Below are 20,634 nucleotides of genomic sequence, written 5' to 3'. Positions count from 1 at the left end.
TAGTTATTCAGAGGTGTAGACATCTGTCTACCCAATGGAGGGATGCTTCAGAGTCATTTTCAAAGCATTGCAAGTTGTAGCCTTAATATAGTTAGTGTTGTAGACACACCTAAAATATATCATTGGAATGCTCTGGAAAGGAAAAGGGGAATCGATGGCAAGAACATTGGTGGAGTATTTATCTTTATCCACCGCGAACAAATGTAATGTATACATTAAGTAGTGTAAAAGCATTCTACCCTACTAACCTTGGCATTTATGTGACCTGTTTATGAATTTTGTGTCATCAATTTTTTTTTCTGCTGACTAGGCATCATAGTTCATTTATCCCTGATTTAAATTGGCTCCTGGAAATTAGAAGAACAATTTCAATAGACCTTTTGAATGAGCTTTTTCACTTAACAAGTGAATAATAATTGCTGTAATACAGCACAAAGTACTTGAGGAAACAGTATATATTTAATAGTTAACTAAAACGGATTTGGAAGTATACAATAAATTGAATTATCCCATATTGTCAATGCAGTGTCATTGTAACTTTCCGTCTTCCTGTTTGGCACAGTGAAAATATTGGGGCTTCACAATTAGATCAGAAGTCCATGACTCACTCATAACTTCAGTGAGCCTTCCTTCCTTTTTCCCATTTTTCCCTCTTTCCTTCCAAACCTTTGTAGTACTGTAAAGATTTCCGTGATTCTGTAAAATTGGAGGAATGCTGTCATCTTGCAGGACTGTGGAAAACGTTGCATGTGAGGTGTAGAACAAATAGTCCACTGCATGGAATTCAGTAGAGATTAATTATTTCTTTATCCCATTTTGAAGTGTAGTGCTTCTTAAGTCAAATTTTAAGGCAGTAAGATTGAAGGACAGCATCATTGATGACTCAAAAAAAATCTCTTTGACGTTGAAGGTCTATTCTGGCCATAGATATCAGACATGAAGCTATTCAGATCCATTGTGATAGGATAGATATTTCCAACAGCCCCAGTTTATGTAGAACATGTGCCATAGAAACCAGTCCAACCTGGTGTGTGCACCACACTTCTGCCTTCCTTATAGAGATGCGTCAACTTTGGGACCTTCCTCTTTTTTCTTTTCATGTGCCCCTGTAGTTTTGCTGATATCTCAGATACACTTTCCTTCCTCCATTCCTGCCCAGTAAAGATCAAATTAATCATAACAAAATTCATCATCCACTAAACTCTAGCCACTCTTTGTGCTTGTGGCAGTGGGAAGGAGTGTGTTGTGGCAGGAAGGGGCTATAAAACCCCAGGAGTCATTTACTTTCAGACCTGGCCCTTATCCTTAGAGCCTTAGAGCACCCCTGTTTCTTCTGCTATGCTCTGCATTGTTTACTCCACCGCAGAGGCCCTGTTCCTGAGCTTCCCTTCCTAATACTTACAGAGAAAGAAAAAGCAGGGATGAATTCCGCTGACAGTCTCATAAATTTTACAGACACCTTTTTGGGAGGCAGATTCTTAAGGACAGAACTACCTACATATTCCTACTGAACATTCCCTCATCCTCTGCCTTAGTATCATTAAATAGCATCATTAACCTTCCCCTTTCAAGATTTTAAGTACATTATTATGACAAATATCCCTTTAAAAACAGAACTCTCTATTTAAGAAAATGTTAATCAGCTGAAAGAAACAAAGCCAATTAGTTACATGCTGTTAGTTTTGTCCCTCATTCTTCATAATTCCTTGATGTCTATAGAAGCGGCTTATTCATTACAGTTAAATTAGACAAATGGCACTCTCATTGCTTCCCTTCACTTTTGTAGTATGTAGCCCTTTCTGTGAATTGGTTTCAAGTGATTCTCAGTTGGCCAATCAAGTTACTGCAAATCTGAGTTGTCTTTTTAACCTTTAAGGATTTCTCATAAATTCCTTTCTTGCATGGATGTTACTAGAAGATTTCAATGGTTCTCCCCCATTAATGTCTAGCTCTATCTAATATAGTGTACTAAGGGGAGAGTTTTGTCCTTGATAGAGCACTTTGTTAAGGATGGTCAAAGACAGCTTGCTGGTCTTGTTAGGATCTATCCAATTCATTTAATAACTGTTTGTTGGGCTAATCTCCTTGTCTTTAGAAAACCTAGCAACTTGAAACCTGATATGGCATATTACGATGATTATTAGATGCAAAGGTACTGTGTATTGGTTATATTTAAAGAAACAAACTAACCTCTTAGAAACAAAAATCATGCAGTTTGTGACTCCTCTTGAGCTGTGTAGGGAAGAATAATCTACCAGATTCCCAGAGCTGGTGTCTGTATCCTGAGAATGCATAATCTCTGAAAACAGCAAGTGAGCATGGCAGATATGTTTTAGAATATCAGCCCTGCCTCTGCTCTGACTCATATGCATGTTTAGCTTTTCTGTTTTCCATTTAGAAAACAGACTTTCTGGGCTTAACAGTAATTTGACCTCTGCAGTGCCCAGCATTAGTTTAATGAAAGGTCATACTCCTCACTTGTCAAAACCAGCTTGATCAGGAATGTATTTGCAAAGCACAGTGCTGGCAGGTTTAGGTGATAGCAGTAATAATGGAAGGGGGACTATATAAGTACTGGTGACTGTAAAGTTTTGCTTTTTTTTTTTAAGGAAAGATTAGAGTTTTCTTTTCTTTTTTTTTTTTTAAAGATTTTATTTATTTATTCACTAGAGACAGAGAGAAAGAGAGAGGCAGAGACACAGGCAGAGGGAGAAGCAGGCTCCATGCAGGAAGTGATGTGGGACTCCATCCTGGGACCCCCGGGATCACACCCTGGGCTGAAGGCAGACGCTCAACCGCTGAGCCACCCAGGCGTCCCAACTGTTAAGTTTTAATGTCTTTCTCTCCATCTTTAAACTCTTGATCTATTTAACTCTTTCTTTCTTCTTTCTTTCTTTCTTTCTTTCTTTCTTTCTTTCTTTCTTTCTTCTTTCTTTCTTTCTTTCTTCTTTCTTTCCTTTCTTTCTTTCTTTCTTTCTTTCTTTCTTTCTTTCTTTCTTTCTTTCTTTCTTTCTTCTTTCTTTCTTTCTTTCTTTCTTTCTTTCTCTCCTTCCTTCCTTCCTTCCTTCCTTCCTTCCTTCCTTCCTTCCTTTCCTTCCTTTTTTACCAAGTGTAATATTTGGTGTATCTCTAAGTGCATCTCATGGGATAAACATAGGAATTTTGATTATTTAGACCTGAGGCTGTCATATTGTATGATTTTTTAGTAAAAGTCTTTGTTTTATGCTTTTATGTGGATTTTCTTCTCTTCCTATCTTCAGAGCCTGACTTAAATTTGGGTAATATCCATGACAAAAGAAGGGAGAAGATTCATTTAGTTTCTTTCAGTAAGCTGAGATATTAGAGAGGAGGAAGTGGAGCTATATATTTTTATACCCCTCTGAGAATAAACACTTTTACTTGCCTCAAGCAGCATTTGTTGGAGTTATTAAGTTTGGTCTTCTCTCTTTCTCATTTCTTTCCTTTGGCTGGCTGCCTCTCATTGACAGCATCAGTCTTAGAGATTGACCAGCCAAGATGATTATTTATGCAACAAACATGCTCACAGAGAGTGACTTTACTACATTATCTAGAAACTACACTGTATCATACATAGAGTGATGCTCTATGTCCTTTTTGTGGTTTGGATTTTGTGAGAAAATGTGGAAAAATTGACGTCAGATCTCATAAGAAAGTCATGATTCTATTGTCTGTGAAGGCTAATGTCTTTTATATTAAAAAAAATTTTAGAAAGCTCTGTGTACATGCACTTGATATACCTTTTTAAAAAAATGTGGTGTGATCAATTTCATTTCTTGCTTTCAAATAATATATTTAAGGACCCTTTTCAGTAAGTGTTTTTGCAGAATACTGTGTCACTACAGTGGTATTTAGTGGGATTTAAGAAAATAGTCCCAGATCTGAAGCAGATTCTGATTATTTTAATACATTTTCCACAGTTCAATATGTTAATTTCATTACTTGACCTTCTCTTCAAAAATAAAATCTTTATGGTAGCATTAGTGGTCATAACACTCACAGATTTGAATATTTGTGAATATTAGCATGAAGACTTCAGGTATGACCAGAAAATGAAGGTAAGCGAGAAACATAGCTGAACTCTGGAATGATAGTCACATCACCTCCCTAAGAATATGGGGGGATTTGCCTTCTGTACTTTCCATTTAGAAGTCAGATTTCTATGTTTAATAGTAATTTCACTCTTTAGTGTCCCCACTCACCAGGATTTAAGAAGCACTTGTTCTAGTAGCCATTTCCTATTTATTGATCTCCAATTTTTTTTTTTTGTGAATAAGAAATAGGATACTATCCCTTAAACAAAACAAAACTTGATGCAATAAGAATAGCATCCTATATTCTAGATTTACTTAATTTCTGATTAGTACATAGTCATTTTATGTCATAGCCCTTTACCTCATTCACACATTCTTGCAAGAAATTTCAAAACGGAAGTTAAAGGAGAAAACAAGTTGTTAAGACTCATTTTCATTCAGGGTCAATGATTTTTTTAGCTGTACTTTGAAGAGGAAGGTTCCAAAAATGACAGTTATTATAGCGGTATAGCAATACAACACATTTTATTTTTCTAGGGAAATTCCCTAGGAATTTTAATTGCATGAGTATAATTTCCATATTAGATGCTGACAAGTGTGTGGTTATTATCAATTTGCATTGTTTGCAACAGCAGAATGAAAAACATAAACACTTCTAATATCATTTTTGTTTGTTTGTTTCCAGAAGAGTGACATCAGTGTACAGTGTTTTTTATTCTTCTCACTGTTAGTCATTTCAGATCATTTTAAGTACTTCCAGCAGTTCTGGTAATCATCTCATTTGTACTGCCACCCAAAGATGGTGCAGGATGTGATATCTAGTTAGGGATGTGGGAGCCCGCTTTCTTTCCTAGTATTCTTGAACAAACAGGGACCTGTGTTCTCACCAGTTCTGCTATCACCAAGTTGAATTTGTTGAGGTGGAGACTAATTTCCCAGCACTAACATTACAAAGATGCCTCTCCCACTCTTCTTTCTTTCTCTTGTCAGGGAGATAATACACTAAGCTAGAAAACATTAAAAGTGGAAGGCATCTCTAAAAAAAATTGATTTACATTTCATTTTTTTACAGTTAAGAAATAGGAAAGTTAGGGAGCTCTTGGCTGGCTCAGTCAGTTTATCTCCAGTTCTTGGTTTCAGCTCAGGTCATGGTCTTAGAGTTGTGAGATGGAGCCCCGTGTTGGGCTCTGCAGTAAGCACAGAATCTGCTTGAGATTCTCTCTCACTCTGCTTCTGCTCCTCTCTACTCCCATGCTCTCCCTTTCTCTCTCACGTTTGTGGTCTCTCAAATCAATCAATTAATAAAAAAAATTAATAGGAAAGTGAGGCATTTTTTCCCCTCAAGCTGAAACATATACTATGGTGGAGCTGAGATGGGAGTCTGGCTTCCCTGACTCTTGGAAAATCAAGATGAGAGTCAGAACACACCAGCAAGCCAGCAGGAGGATCATGTGGGAAACATGAAAACAAGGCAGAGAAAATAATGGGGATGAGAAAATAGTGATGAACTTTGTTTTTTTTTTCTTAAAATCTAAGGATTATTTTTAAATAAATGTTAGCTACAGTTGCTTAAAACTATTTTTCAATAACATTTAACTGAAAAAGAGTATGAGAGAAACTTTATAATAGGGATAAGAAAATGAAAAAGTAAGATGATTCTAAATTAAAAAATTCTAATTGCAGCATAGTTGCAAAAACTGAAGGATGTGAGAAAAATGTAAAGATGTAGGAAAAATAATGACTATACCTCCCCCCCCAAGTAGCAACAGTTTGTCCCATCTTTTTGGGGTGCATTTTCTTTACTATCTGATATCCCTTGTATTAATTGTGTCTGATGCTTTTGTTGTTTATCTTTGAATCGTAAGTATTTCTCACATAACACTATTTGTATGACTTGTATCATCATGCTGTAATACATTTCACTGTCAATTCCAATTTTATTTCATATTTAGGGTACTTATGGTCTTTGCTAAATAAATAGCATAATGAATATTTTTGTGCATAAATAACATCTCCATTTTATTTAAATCCATATGATAGATTTCTAGATCTAGAAATGCAGTATGGATAATAATTGGGTTTTGAAGAGAAAGGGTGAATGTTAGGAACATTTCAAGGAAGTAGAGAACATTTAAAAAGCCCCTAACTTCTAGCCTTTCACCTTTAGGATTCTTAAAGTCTACATCTTCCTTTACAGAAATTCCTTTTTTTCCTCCTATGATTTTGGGGACTTTTTGACTCATTTTTAATGCAAATTATGAAGTTAAGTTTTAAGTAAGACAGAGCACAGTATCTGGGCAAGGAGTCACTTTACCATTTTTCCCTATTTCTGTTTCTTGCCAAACCTTCTAATTCAGGGCTATATTTCTTGTCTCTTTAAAATTTCCTAGAATTTCTCTTAAATGTCACTAATTTTAATGGCTTAGCAGTGGCAGCACTGCTTTCTGGCAGCACCCTGATAATGGCATCAAAGCAAAGAGCTAAAATTTTACTCACTTTGATTGATGAGCTCATTTTGTTACAGAGGACAAATTGGATTTTTTTTTTATACTGGTAATAAAAATTAATGTGTGATGTTGCTTTTCGGATGTTATTGGATCTCTGCCTTAATACAGATTTCAGCAATAAAAACACTAGCGGATAACTTGACCAGAAAGTTACCTCCCTCCCCTTTAAACTACCCTTAAAAGTAAAGGTCCTTTTCTAATTTTCTTTATCCTGGTGTGTGCGTATATGTTTGTGCGCATTGGCCTCAATGAAGTCGAGGGCTGTAGGGGATGCAGTGGCAATGGGGATGGTGTGTGTTTCAATTTTCCATCTAATTGTGATGTTTATTTCTTGTTATTTCAGCACCTCCAAGGTTTACGAGAACTCCTGTTGACCAGACTGGGGTCTCTGGCGGAGTTGCCTCTTTCATTTGCCAAGCTACAGGAGACCCAAGACCTAAAATTGTCTGGAACAAAAAAGGAAAGAAAGTCAGCAATCAGAGATTTGAGGTATTAGGTCCATTGTTCTGTTTCTCTGGGGGAAAAGTGTATCTGCTGTATCTTTGGCTTATATATTACTTGCTTGTTTTACTCTAGTATGAAGTACCCTAATCACGGAGATATGGCAATCTTTTTGTTGCTTGTATTGGAAAACTTAGTTCTAAATGGCTTTTAGAAAAAGAGTTTGTGGGTTCAGGTGATTCCCTTTTGTATTTGATTGTACCAGGCTCCGTGTCTAACATCCATTTGTTAGCCTCATTATCAGACTGTTTCCCCTGAAGATTGCAGTATGGTAGTCTCACATCCTCCCACAACCAAGTCTAGAAGATGGGTGAAAGCTTCCTCTGCTGTCAGCTCTTACTGAGTTACTTGCTTATCCTTGGACTAGTGTATATGGACAACTTGATGGTACGAACCAACTAATTTAAGTTAATCAGAACCTACCTCTGGTGCTAGGAATGAGGTCAGTTCCATCCAACCCCACTCTTGGAATGGGGAAGCAGTATTTTCCCATCTGGGACTCACATGCCTCTTACAAGAAAGAAGGGGAATGGATGTTGGGCAGCAAATGAAGTTGCCCACAGCACCTCACACCTGTGTTTTACAAACACCATGAACTAAAATGAGAAGTTAGCTCCAGTAACTGGTCTCAGAACTACTCTGGAGGAACATACCAAGGTGATATTGCAGTTAATCCTTTGAGTAAATCACTCAAGAAAGCTGTGTGACTTGACAATGATGAAGCATAAAACAGATATTTTTGAGTGTTTTTAAGGAGACTAATGTTTCAGAAAGTTGCTTGTTTTGGAGGCGAAAAATCGGTAATAAGCTATGCAGAGAAAAATTGGAAGAAGCACACAATACAATGCCTGAAATTTAAGACATGAAGAGAATAGTTTGATTCTTAGAGAGTACAAATCTTCCAGTCTGCCCCAAATTGTAAAACTCACCTTCTCTTATCTGAGTTCCTGACATACTTCATGGCCTAAATCACAGTTTGGCAAAGGTAAGGCAATTTCTAGTTAAAAGAAACAGAGCAAGTACAAAATTCAGAACATTTTGATTTTACTCACTTTTTAAAAATCAGTTTTCACAGAGTAATAAATGGTCCAAGTACCTTATAAAGGGTATAATTAAGGGAGTGAATGGGTGATGGGCACTGGGGGTTATTCTGTATGTTAGTAAATTGAACACCAATAAAAAATAAATTTAAAAAAAAAAGAAAAAAAAAGGGTATAATTAATTACACTGGTAAAAGTAAAAATGTAGATTGTAGTTTACATATGATAACTTTAAAATTATGTTTGTTTGAAAATCAAATACCAACAGTGATTAAACATAAAAAACATCTTAATCTTTGAGAAATGTTTCCTATATCATGTGGAAAATGATGTGTGTGTGATCCTTACTACAAATTTATTTTAGTTTAGATGAAATTGAAATTTTTTTATCAAAGAGGTGTTTGACATCATACTTGCCTGGCAGTAGGTTCTTAACAAAATCTTGTAACAAAGATTAAATTATAATAGTAAGCATTTCAAAGCATGAGCTTTGCTCGTTACGTAATTCCTGATGAGAATCATATAAACAGTCAAGGAAAATTATTTTTACATGAGGCACGTGCATCAAGACGTGAGTCTTGGGTTGAGAATCCTTAAGATCTGTAATGTATTTTTTTTTTTTTTTTGGTTTGCTAGTTTATAAAGGCTATGAGCGCTCTAAGACCTATTTTGCTGCTTGTATCTCCAGTGGCAAATACAATGCCTGGCATAGAGTAAGTAGGTAGAGCACAATCAGTACTGGGGATTAAAACTGGAAATTACAGCACTAGCATGTGTCATGTAGTATAGTGTTTGGTGAACGAGGATAGGTCTAACTGTGGCAAATAGTCCAGAAATGTAAACATACAGTGACACAAGTAATCAAACGTTGTTAAGAGGGTAGGTTCTAAGCCTTCTCATCACAGGAAGAAATCTTTTTTTCCTTTTTATTGTATCTATATGAAATAATGGATGTTAATTAAACCTGTTGTAATAATCATTTCACAATACATGTAAATCAAACCATCATGTTATATGCCTTAGACCTTGTACAGTGATGTTTGCCCATTATTTCTCAATAAAACTGGAAAAAACTTAAAATTCAAATTGGCATTAAGGATATTTAAACCTTTCTCTACATGAAGCCATGATATATATATATGTATATATATCATGAGATACCTATATATCTATATAGATAGATAGATGTATGATTATGATATATTTGACAAAGATTCTAATAACTATGAAACTTTTTTCTCTCATCACAGCACAGTGGATTCATTCTAAAATATATGCTTAATAGAGCATTAATAGAGTTGCAAATAAATTGTAGTACTTTGGGAAGTGGGACACTTTGGCTGTCTCTGTGAATTTAAAGCATAAATAGAATGCAGAAAGTACCTAAGGTGGATATATTTTAAAAACATTCGATCTTTCTTCCATAGGTTGGCATAAACACATTTATGCACAAAATCTGGGATTGAGCAACCCAATAAATGTATTTGCAAGGTATTCTCAATTCATAATTTAGGCACATGGAACTCTTAGTCATAGGGAAATGCAAAAAACCTCACCAAAACCAGAAGGCAGCTGGAAGAACACATTGAGCAGCTGGAAGAACACAGCACAGTTCTAGAAAAGATGAGTAGAGGACTCCCACAGCTTCATAGCCATATTTATCAATCTCATCATCATCATCATTATCACCTTTTAAAGTAGTACTTGAATTAGCTGACAAATATCTAGGATTGCTAAGCTGTTTCAGAGTACAGTCCATAATGATAGTGAATTCAGGCTTACTCTTTAGGACATTAATTTTCTGCCCGGTGAAGCAAGCCTCCATTTTACAGCAAGAATGCCTCCAAAATGCAGAAAATGCTAAGCTAGAACAAATACTGGAATGATTTATAGCAAAATTAATGCATGCCATCAGTCTCTTGGGTTGTGAAAGCCATCTCGTTGGCTGCCTAAGTATTAGATTTATGCAGTTTCTCTTCATGGTTTGCTCATCTAAACTATTCAGGATGAAACACTTTAAACCAGAAGAGCTGTCTGTGGTGGTATGCACTATGTCTTCACCTTACAATCCAATTATTGAGTAGATCCCACAAATGTGTACATGCTGTCAGAGATAGAATAATTTGAGGTTATCCATTAGAGCAACAAGTCTCTGGCGAAATTACTAGGGTCAAATTGTCCTAGATACACATAATAGAATATTTTCACGAGTAGACTCTGGATGGTTTACAGTAGACTTTGCATTTGTAGTTGCATGTCTTTCCCTTTGCTCAGAAGAAGATTCCTTAAATTAAACGAGATACTCTGTTTCACCACTATGTATCAAAATTCAGTCTTAAAATGATGCTGTGTTTATTCTGAGCCTAAAGACTGCTTCACCACTGTATTAAGGTTTAGCTTAGAGGTAGACCATTGTAACAACACCTGTGACAGCTATTGTTTCCTCTAATAGGTAATAGAGTTTGACGATGGATCTGGATCAGTTCTCAGAATACAGCCCTTACGGACTCCGCGGGATGAGGCCATTTATGAATGTGTGGCCTCAAATAACGTGGGAGAAATAAGTGTATCCACTAGACTCACAGTTTTGCGTGGTAAGTACTCAAGTACAAAGTTGTAGCTTGTGTCATTTTTGAAATTCTGTATCCCTGATGTTCTTTTGTAGGACCACTAAAAAGATTAGAGTTGTCATGACGCTTAAATGGAAAATGAATTTAAATGCAATGTTTATAAGGGTGAAACTTTTAAACAGAGAGTGTGTGCCTTTTCTCATGGGTCTTGAAGAATGCTATCCAGGGAGGGAAAAGAAAATATCAGAGAAATGCTGAATTCCAATGCCAGAAAGCATCATGAATTTGGTAGAGTACCTAGAAAGGAAACAGGACGTGCTAGTCTTTTCATGTTAGTTAGCATTGTTTGTGTATGGATTTTTTTGTACCAGGATTGGCCATTACTTTTTACAGATTACCACAGTTGACACTGATGTTTTCAAATTAAAGGGGCATCCTCTACCTAAAGATGAGTTCCTCATAAATGGAGGAATTGAGGAAAGCAAAGGCACCTTTTGTTTCTACATAAAAATATGTTTTTATTTCATTCTTTTATATTTCTGGAACTAACATCTGTTAATGCAAAGTGAGTGAAAACAGTGTGTCTCCTTCTGTGTTTCCTGCTACATGGCTTATGCAGTTTGACCAAAGTCTGAGATGACTTTCCAAAACTCCAATATAGTGGGTCTGCTTTCTAGACTTTCTTTAGAATGGCAGTACTAGAGAATAAAGGCTGGTGATTAATAATACTAGGTTATGTATCTCTACATCAACATTTTGTGTTTTGTTTGTTCTTTGTGTTTTGCTTTGAACTTCACTTCACGATTCCACCACATACGAGAATAGACTTTCTTAAGATGAAGGGAAGTGGAAAAGAGGGATCAAAATTTCATTACCACAGAGGAATATAACATGGATTAAGATAATTTGTTGTCCACTCTGTGTTTCCCATTGTGGGATGTATTTACTTTGTATGTTTTATAAAATAAAAAACATTTCCTTCTATATCTTTGATAATCTTTGATTACCAAAATCACTTAGTTAATCCAAGAAGCCTAGAAATTGAGATTATTTACTTACATATCTTAAAATATGTCTCAAATAATGTAGATATCTTACTAAATATCAGGAGAAATACTGAACAACTGGATATAGATATTTTAAATGCATGTAACAAAATGATGCTTAAAAACAAATAAATCAGATTTGAGCTACATTTCTATCCATTATGAGAAGCTATGTTTATACACAAAATTCACATACTCCTGTAAACACATTGAGATGTTGATAAAATATCTGCAAATAAACTAAATGCATGGTTAGGCTGGCAAATGAGGAAGAAGTTTCCAGGTGCTAAAAAACAAAGAGAAAATCTCCAGAGAATAGACAATAATAACCAAAAGGACTATATGTTTTAGGGCTGAGTTTTAGATCTGCAACAACACATAGGCCTATATAAAATAAAATGCAAGTAGGAAGAGCTAGACCAGCTTTTTGCATAAAGGTAAGAATTCTAGCACTGCTATAGTGGAACACTCAGAACCTAGAAGTGAACACAAAAACTGGTCAGATAACAGTGACTCTCACAGAGTGTGGAACAGGCCGCCATGTAAGTACTCAGCCCACAGAGATGCCCCCACAATTCAGGGTATGCAACCCCAGAGAAGGTCATTCATACCCAGGTGGGCTTGTAACTACCAATTCTAAAGCTTTCATGCAAGTTCTAATTCATGAAGGACAGTGAGCCCAATCAAGGAGAGTAGAACTCATAGTCTCTGAACTATAGATAATTGAACCACATGACTGGGTTTGGAAATAAATGTATTTTAAATGTATGAAAAGGTAATAGAAAGCTTGAAACCTCTCAGGCAAGAATAAGATATTAAGGGGGAAAAAAAAGAGCAGATGGGAGTTAGAGTCAGATTTTAGAATTGGAAGGAATCTTAGAGACTATGTTTATAAAGACTATAATATGTACCTCAAATTGCATGCACATTTCTGTGTACATGTACATATATATACACGTACATTTACATGTACATTTACATTTTATGTACATTTATATACATATATGTACATTTACATGTACATTTAAATTACATGTACATTTGTGTGTACATGTATATATATATTCCATGTTCACTCAGACTTAGCAGGATATATATATCCATGTTCACTCAGACTTAGCAGGTCTGAAAATTGTAGAATAGTTTCTTCAGGTGAACAGTTGAAGCAAACTCAGACTTATTTGTTGATCTTTTAAAATTTAAATCTTCATTTCTTCACCTAGTTTAGAACTAATGCTATATATAGACATTATGTTACAAAGGTACAATAAAATAAAATTTATCAAACACTTTTTTTTAACCTTCTAACTTTCATGAATTCACTCTTTACAAAGGAATAGTGACAATCATTTGGCTTGATTTAATCTTTATGCATTGATGAAGAGATTAGCAAAAACTTGGGAGGAAAATAATCACTTTACTTAGACTTTCACATGGATTTATGTTTTCCTGCCTCCCAATCTGATTAGGGTCCCCTGTTTCATCTACTTTTACTCAAGAGCTCCCCCATAAAATAAATACACGTGAGAATTTTTATATGATCTTGACTTTCTGTGTGCATAGCTGTCATATGTGAATATATTTGTATGAAATTTATGATTCTAGTAAAGATAGTAAAACCTTTTTTTAAGACTATGTTTAGTAATTTTGGAAATGTTTCATGAGAAAAACACAAAGGTATTTTAGAAAATGGAAAAGTAGTCTAAACATAACTTAGAATACTTTTCATATATCCCTGTGGGATAAAATAAATGGGTTGGGAATTATCTTTATTCCCTTTAGAGCTACCTCCTTGTTTAAAATTTCTAAATAACTATAATGCTCTTAAGAATAGTCTTGAAAAAAATTCCATTAGTAAAATCAGATTTGAAGCTTATGAACATGGTGAAGAGTTAATTAAAATGAATGTGAAGAATTTCATACTATACTTGGTGAGTTCTGTGCCCATTTTAAGTTCCCTTGCTTTTGCAGATCACCTTGGCAGATGCTCAAGCTCTGTGCTCTACCGTTGGTGAAACTGCCGTACACTTTGAGCCAGGGCCTCACATCAGATGCCCATTTCATCCACATGGGTCATTTACTTTTTCCTTACTTTGCTGACAATGCCAAAAATGTGCCAACTGTCATCATGGGTTTTGTCTAAGTAGACTGGATGGAGATCACTAATTTATTTCACACAGGCTACTAGAGAACCTAATTAATTGGAGATTTAAACATCTGAACTGTATGGCTAATGCAGAAGACATTGAAATAATACTCTGACCACCCATGTGCATTAAAGGGAGTATTTCAGGGGAAACTTTCCCTCTGTAGCTCTCTTCAAATTACCATAGCTCTGAAAAACTGTTTTCATAAGGAAGGATAACCACAAGCTCAGGCTGAGCATGCCGTGGAATGAGATATTTAGGCAATTACCACTTATGCACTGTGCACTGTAGTTCTTAGTAGAAGTAGTAGGAGAATGGGGAGTGGAATGCAGCACTTGTGGCCTCCAGGTCATATTTTATTTTTTTGGCTGCCCTGCCTATGGAAACCAGCAAAAACCAGCTCCCTCATTCTGCAGTACTAGGATGCTGATGTATCTCTTGTACACGTGTTTTCCCTCTTGAGCAGAACTTTAAGTGAAGGCTTCGATGTCACTGAGAGGTTATAAAGAGCTGACACTTGCCTAATTGTAGAATTTGAAGGTCTTTAGATTACAAATTAGGCTTTGAAGGGCACAAGTAGAACCAGAGAGGGTGCCTTAAGAAAAGGATCATTATCTGGATGGGTTTAGTTCTTTCTGAATCTTTGGTTTACTGGTCATAATTTCTTACTAACCAAAGGTTGTCAGGGGGAAATCATGTAGTATAAATTATATAATGATAACTAGGAATGAAAATGTTCTCTCGGGTACGTGGTATCAGCCCCTGGGCAGGGGGAAGGGGGAAATGAGATTTTGCCAATTTTGCATCCAACTGTCTAACTAAATGTCATGTTTCTTTTTTTAAAAGAGATTTTATTTATTTATTCATGAGAGACAGAGACAGAGACAGAGACAGAGATACAGGCAGAGGGAGAAGCAAGCTCCATCCAGGGAGCCGGATGTGAGACTCGATCCTGGGTCTCCAGGATCATGCCCTGGGCTGAAGGCGGCACTAAACCACTGTGAGCCAATCGGGCTGCCCCGTGTTTCTTGAATGTAGACATTTTTCAAGCAGTATTCAGAAAATATTCATATTATTGTCATCCAACACAGCATGTAATACATTATTTATTTAAGTTTAGCAGATTATTTTTGAAGATTTGTCCATTCCCAAATAGCACTACCCCCAAAACTACCACCAGCACTACCGCAACAAAACAGGGCATAATATATAACACTGTCACTCTCACCTACCTATTGGAAACTTGCTTTCTCGTAGAACACATATAAATTAAAATTATTGCCTAAAAAGATAACCAAATGTGAGATAATTTCATCACCTAGTTTTGCAGGTGTATTTTATGAAATTATGTTTGTGTTTACTCTGCACAAGTGCATCTTATTTTATGAATGGTCACCATCAAGACATAAGACAATATACAAAGTTCCTAAGTCTTGGTCACAGGTATTACAGGTCCAGCTCTCACTCTGTCCCAAAATAGTTGTGGCATCTTGAGCAAATGTGTTAACTTCCCTACTTCCCTATTCTTCTTCTTCTTCATTATCTTCACGAGCACAGAGAAGCAAAGACATCCGCCTGGATCACTGAGATCTCTTTTCTCTAGCTTCCTGTACTTCGGTAACATGCCTATTTGAGCAGCCACCTCTTGCGAGGTGGAAAAAATATGCTCCCTGAAGGTGACTGTAACTGAGATAGTAAAACACCAGTGAGCAGTTGGGTGAGACAGAGAAGGCATCTCATTGGGAAATGGAGAGAAATGTTTGCATAATATGTCGGTTTCAAAAAATGTAAGCCATTATAGCAGTTGTTAAAAAAAGAAAACAACAACTTTTACAATCTTTCAGGGAGAAGGCAGTCGACTATCTCCACCATTGTGCAGTACCCTGTGATCAGAATTAGCATGTTCATTACAGTCTCATTTTATTAATGCCTCTTTTTGAAGATGAACACAGTTGTCCCCGCTGTGAAAATGGTACTTTGCTGTTTATGTTCTAAAGTGGTCTCGGCTGGGGATCCAGGCTAGGAACATTAAAGAACAAAGCACAGCTGCTTGACTGTCAACACAAAAGGATTTTTATGAAAGACTGAAACAAAAGGAAGGGTGGCCAACACAGAACAAACTTGCTGACAATTATGGTACTGAGTGAAGATGACTTGAAAAGGCTTATAAAATAGTTGAGTAGTTGGAATAAATTGATAACAACATGGTAAAGCCTTTCTGTGTACTCCACTGCCTTACGGAGCCACATAACTACTCAGAAACGTCTGAGTTTCGGTAGTGTGATCTTGAGTACTTAAAAATAACTGTTCTTTACATATTAGTGTTCATCAAGGCAGGAGCCCACGTGCACAGGTCCATGGGAGACTGTTGTAAGCAAAGACATGAAAACTGATAATATGGGGGGGGGGGGGAAGTACACTTGTGAGCTGAGGTTTTTTCCTGTTTCCTTATGATCAGTCTTTTAAAGACCATTCTGTTGGTGATGGATGTTGCGTTCTTTGAATCATTATCACTAGTTTTTCCACACTGGGATTATATCTTAAAGGACACAGAGAGAATGGCTGCACTTGTAAATCATTGCATCTAAGTGATAAAATTTTTTCTTCTTTTGGCTTCCGATTATCTTTAACAATTTTAAAATGAATATTAAGTCATGTGAGTATTTGCTATAGATTGACTATTAGTGGCACTGTGGAAATGTCGATTTGGGAGGGAATTTGGCTTACTTAGCCTCATCTCTTATTTTTGATATAAGAAACTAAAGTCTAAAGAGTTTGAAATGATTTGTTTTCTTGGTCATACAGCTGAGATTTTCTTTGGGTTTCACCCAGTCAGAAATAATCCCTGCCCTATTATGTTGTGACAATGTATTCTAGCCCTTGGGTTATTTACTTTTGGTGTATTTATAAAAGATATTTTCCTGGAAGAATACAATATTCTTTCAGCTGATCAGCTACAGACAAGTATGACATGAAAGACAACAGTGCTAATGTGCCATGGGTGTGCAAAGTGTGGAAAAATCCTACCTTGATGATGCATAAATAAGAAATTGCTAAATATTTGGCAGTAGATACAAGTGGGTTCTCCAGAGAGAAGAATGAGTGTATGTATATACATACCTAAACACACACACACACACACACACACACACACATATATATATATATGATTTATTATAAGGAGATGGTTCATACTATTAAGAAGTCTCTCCCAAGATCTGCAGAATAAGTAGGTAAGCTGGAGGCCTCAGAGCTGATGATATAGTCTAAAAGTAGGCAGGCTTGAAACTCAGGAAGAGCCAAGGTTTCAGGATGAGCCTGAAGACAGGAATAAGCTAGTGTCTCATTTGGAAGGCAATTAAGCAGGAGGAATTCTCTTAGTGAGAGGAGGGTCATCCTTTTTATTCTATTCAGATCTTCAACTGATTGCATGAGATCCACTCATATTAGGATAGGCAATCTTCTTTACTGGCTCTATTGATTTAAATCTTAACCTCATCCAAACCCCTTACAGTAACATTCAGGGTAAGCTTGGGCTAAATATCTGGACATCTTATGGCCCATTCAAGGTGACACATGAAATTAACCATCACAAGTGGGTATAAACTATAGTACCTCGAATAGAGTAGAAGTAAAAAAGAGTAATAGAAGAAAATGAGGTTGGGACATGCTTCATTGGCTAAAGAGAGCAAACTACACAAGCAGGAAATCATGTGACTAAGTTAACATAAACGGTCTCTATATGAGTTGAAATTTGCAGAGGTTTGCTAAAATACTTAAAGTAATATAGCATACAATTGACAATCCTTTATGTATAATTGATGTTTATACTGTAAAACTGAATATTTAGTTGACTTTCATTGATAAAACTTGAACAATTAAAAAAATAAAATTTCTGGCTTTCAAAATTAGTTTTATTTTAAGCTACTAATTAAGATGTAGTTTTAAAAGTTGTGCATGCATAATTTATTGGGATTTAGGGCATACATATAGCATATGCCCCGTCTAGGGTTTAATTATCAAAATCCTAATTACATGTCTCCTTAAAAGAGCATGTAACTTACTTTATATTATTAAAAACAAACAATGACTTATGAGTTAATGCTACATTAAATATAAGTATGATGGCATGCATCCTAATTTTCTTAATATACTTTATTAAATAACAGGAAATTTTATTTATTTTTTTAGTTTTATTTTATTCATTTTTTAGTTTTTTTGTATATTTTTTATTGGACTTCCATTTGCCAATATATAGCATATCACCCAGTGCTCTTGCTGTCAAGTACCCCCCTCACTGCCCATCACTCAGTCACCCCAACCCCCCGCCCACCTCCCTTTCCACTATCCCTTGTTCGTTTCCCAGAGTTAGGAGTCTCTCATGTTCTGTCTCCCTCTCTGATATTTCCCACTCATTTTCTCTCCTTTCCCCTTTAATCCCTTTCACTATTTTTTATATTTCCCAAATGAATGAAACCATATAATGTCTGATCTTCTCCGATTGACTCACTTCACTCAGCATAATGCCCTCCAGTTCTATCCACGTTGAAGAAAATGGTGGTTATTTGTCATTTCTAATGGCTGAGTAATATTCCATTGTATACATAGACCACATCTTCTTTATCCATTCATCTTTCGATGGACACCGAGGCTCCTTCCACAGTTTGGCTGCTGTGGACATTGCTGCTATAAACATTGGGGGTGCAGGCGTCCTGCCATTTCACTGCATCTGTATCTTTGGGGTAAATCCCCAACAGTGCAATTGCTGGGTCAAAGGGTAGCTCTATTTTTAACTCTTTGAGGAACCTCCACACAGTTTTCCAGAGTGGCTGTACCAGTTCACATTCTCACCAACAGTGCAAGAGGGGTTCCCCTTTCTTCACATCCTCTCCAGCATTTGTTTCCTGTCTTATTAATGTTCATCATTCTCACTGGTGTGAGGTGGTATCTCATTGTGGTTTTGATTTGTATTTCCTTGATGGCAAGTGATGCGGAGCATTTTCTCATGTGCTTGTTGGCCATGTCTGTGTCTTCTTTGGTGAAATTTCTGTTCATGTCTTTTGCCCATTTCATGATTGGATTGTTTGTTTCTTTGGTGTTGAGTTTAATAAGTTCTTTATATATCTTGGATACTAGCCTTTATCTGATAGGTCATTTGCAAATATCTTCTCCCATTCTGTAGGTTGTCTTTTAGTTTTGTTGACTGTTTCTTTTGCTGTGCAGAAGATTTTTATCTTGATGAAGTCCCAATAGTTCATTTTCGCTTTTGTTTCCCTTGCCTTCATAGATGTATCTTGCAAGAAGTTGCTGTGGCCAAGTTCAAAAAGGGTGTTGCCTGTGTTCTCCTCTAGGATTTTGATGGATTCTAAATAATAGGAAATTTAAAAAACTATTTTATCGGTGGTCTTTCTAAGTGAAATTGTGTTTTAATTTATATGTCAAAACATTTCATGCTCTTGATTTTTAAACTTCATCCTTGCATTAAATACATATTTTCACACAATGAGTTTTTTCCTAACTAATAAATGTAGACCACCAAGTATAGCCCTGTTAATTTGTTTCTCATATTTGATGATATGTGTGTTAGGATGATAGATTTGATACTAGTTTGTGTTTTCCCAGAAGAGATCCTACATTTTAAAAAGTATAATGCCAAAAGAGCTGTTTAAAGAATGAAACTGGATCATGAGTGAGACTAGCAAAACAATATTAGCAGTTTTCAATTGACATGCACGTACTTTTTGTTTGTGTGTTTGTTTAATTCCTTGGGTATCCATGGATCTATCATTTACCAGATAAGTAGATAATCATTTATGGTAAAAAATTTTATGGCTCTTAATAAAATTAGTTATAAATTGTCAGTACTTACACATTATATAGTTAAACCAAAAATTTTGTTGGGGAGGTATATTTGTGTACATATATATGTGCATGTGTTTTTTCTACATGCAATATAGTGTATGTATGGCCTGTTTAATTTGCCTCATAGCACTTTTCACTATGTGAAATTATACTTCAGTTCTTAAAACTTTTATTTTATGTATCCTTCACCCTTTTGTGTATAAGCTCCATTGCATTTCTCTCTGGCCTAGAAATAATCCTAGCATTTCCTGGGCACCCAACAAATATTTGTGGAATGAGTGTATACATTTAAAAAGGGATATAGAGATGGTTGTGTAAACACATATGAGGCAGTAAGAGGCCATTTGGGCGGTAACTGAGATCATTATTCCCATGGACACTGTAGGATGAAGGTGAATTTGAGAACCAGAAAATCAAGACAGAAGACAGACAGAAAGGGGACTACCATGGAAACGGAGTATGGTTTGTAGCTAGATAGGCATGGGTTTATATCAAGAGTCCACTGTTTCTGACTCTATGGGATTAGACACGTTACGTGAGTCTAAACTTGAGGGTCCTCATCTTTAAAGTGTAGGATAAATCCTAGCTATATTTTAGGGTTGACTTTAGAAGTTAATGACGTAAATATGTAAAACATGTGGTGCAGTGATTAAAATATAAAAGTTGCTGAAAAATAGTAATTTTTTTCCTTCTCCTTTTATCGTCCATTTGAAGCTGAGCTGTTTAGTTTAGTCCTCTTGCCCACTGTTCAATCTCCAGCATCTAAGACAGTGCCTGGCACATAGTAATTAAAAAAAACTGTTCATTAAGTGAATGCATGGCTATGACTATGGAAAGGGAGGATCAATAATCCTGGAAAAGAAGTGTGCAATGGCTTTATAACACATTGCTTACCACAAATAAATGAAA

The 20,634-nt window shown here is 36.0% G+C and overlaps 1 protein-coding gene across 38 annotated transcripts in view; it reads left to right on the top strand.

Annotated features, from left to right (window-relative positions):
- The window catches only part of PTPRD (protein tyrosine phosphatase receptor type D), a 2,185,700-nt gene that overhangs the window by 1,868,534 nt on the left and 296,532 nt on the right, over positions 1–20,634 (top strand). For all 38 annotated transcript variants that reach the window (XM_049116106.1, XM_049116100.1, XM_049116099.1 and 35 more), the window contains 2 exons: positions 6,903–7,048; positions 10,553–10,694. In XM_049116106.1, the coding sequence (XP_048972063.1) occupies positions 6,903–7,048; positions 10,553–10,694 (288 nt within the window). The remainder of the gene's footprint in view (positions 1–6,902; positions 7,049–10,552; positions 10,695–20,634) is intronic.

The sequence above is a fragment of the Canis lupus genome, chromosome 11, assembly GCF_003254725.2.
Source record: "Canis lupus dingo isolate Sandy chromosome 11, ASM325472v2, whole genome shotgun sequence".
Lineage (NCBI taxonomy): Eukaryota > Metazoa > Chordata > Mammalia > Carnivora > Canidae > Canis > Canis lupus.
This window is presented reverse-complemented; position numbering and strand designations above follow the sequence as displayed.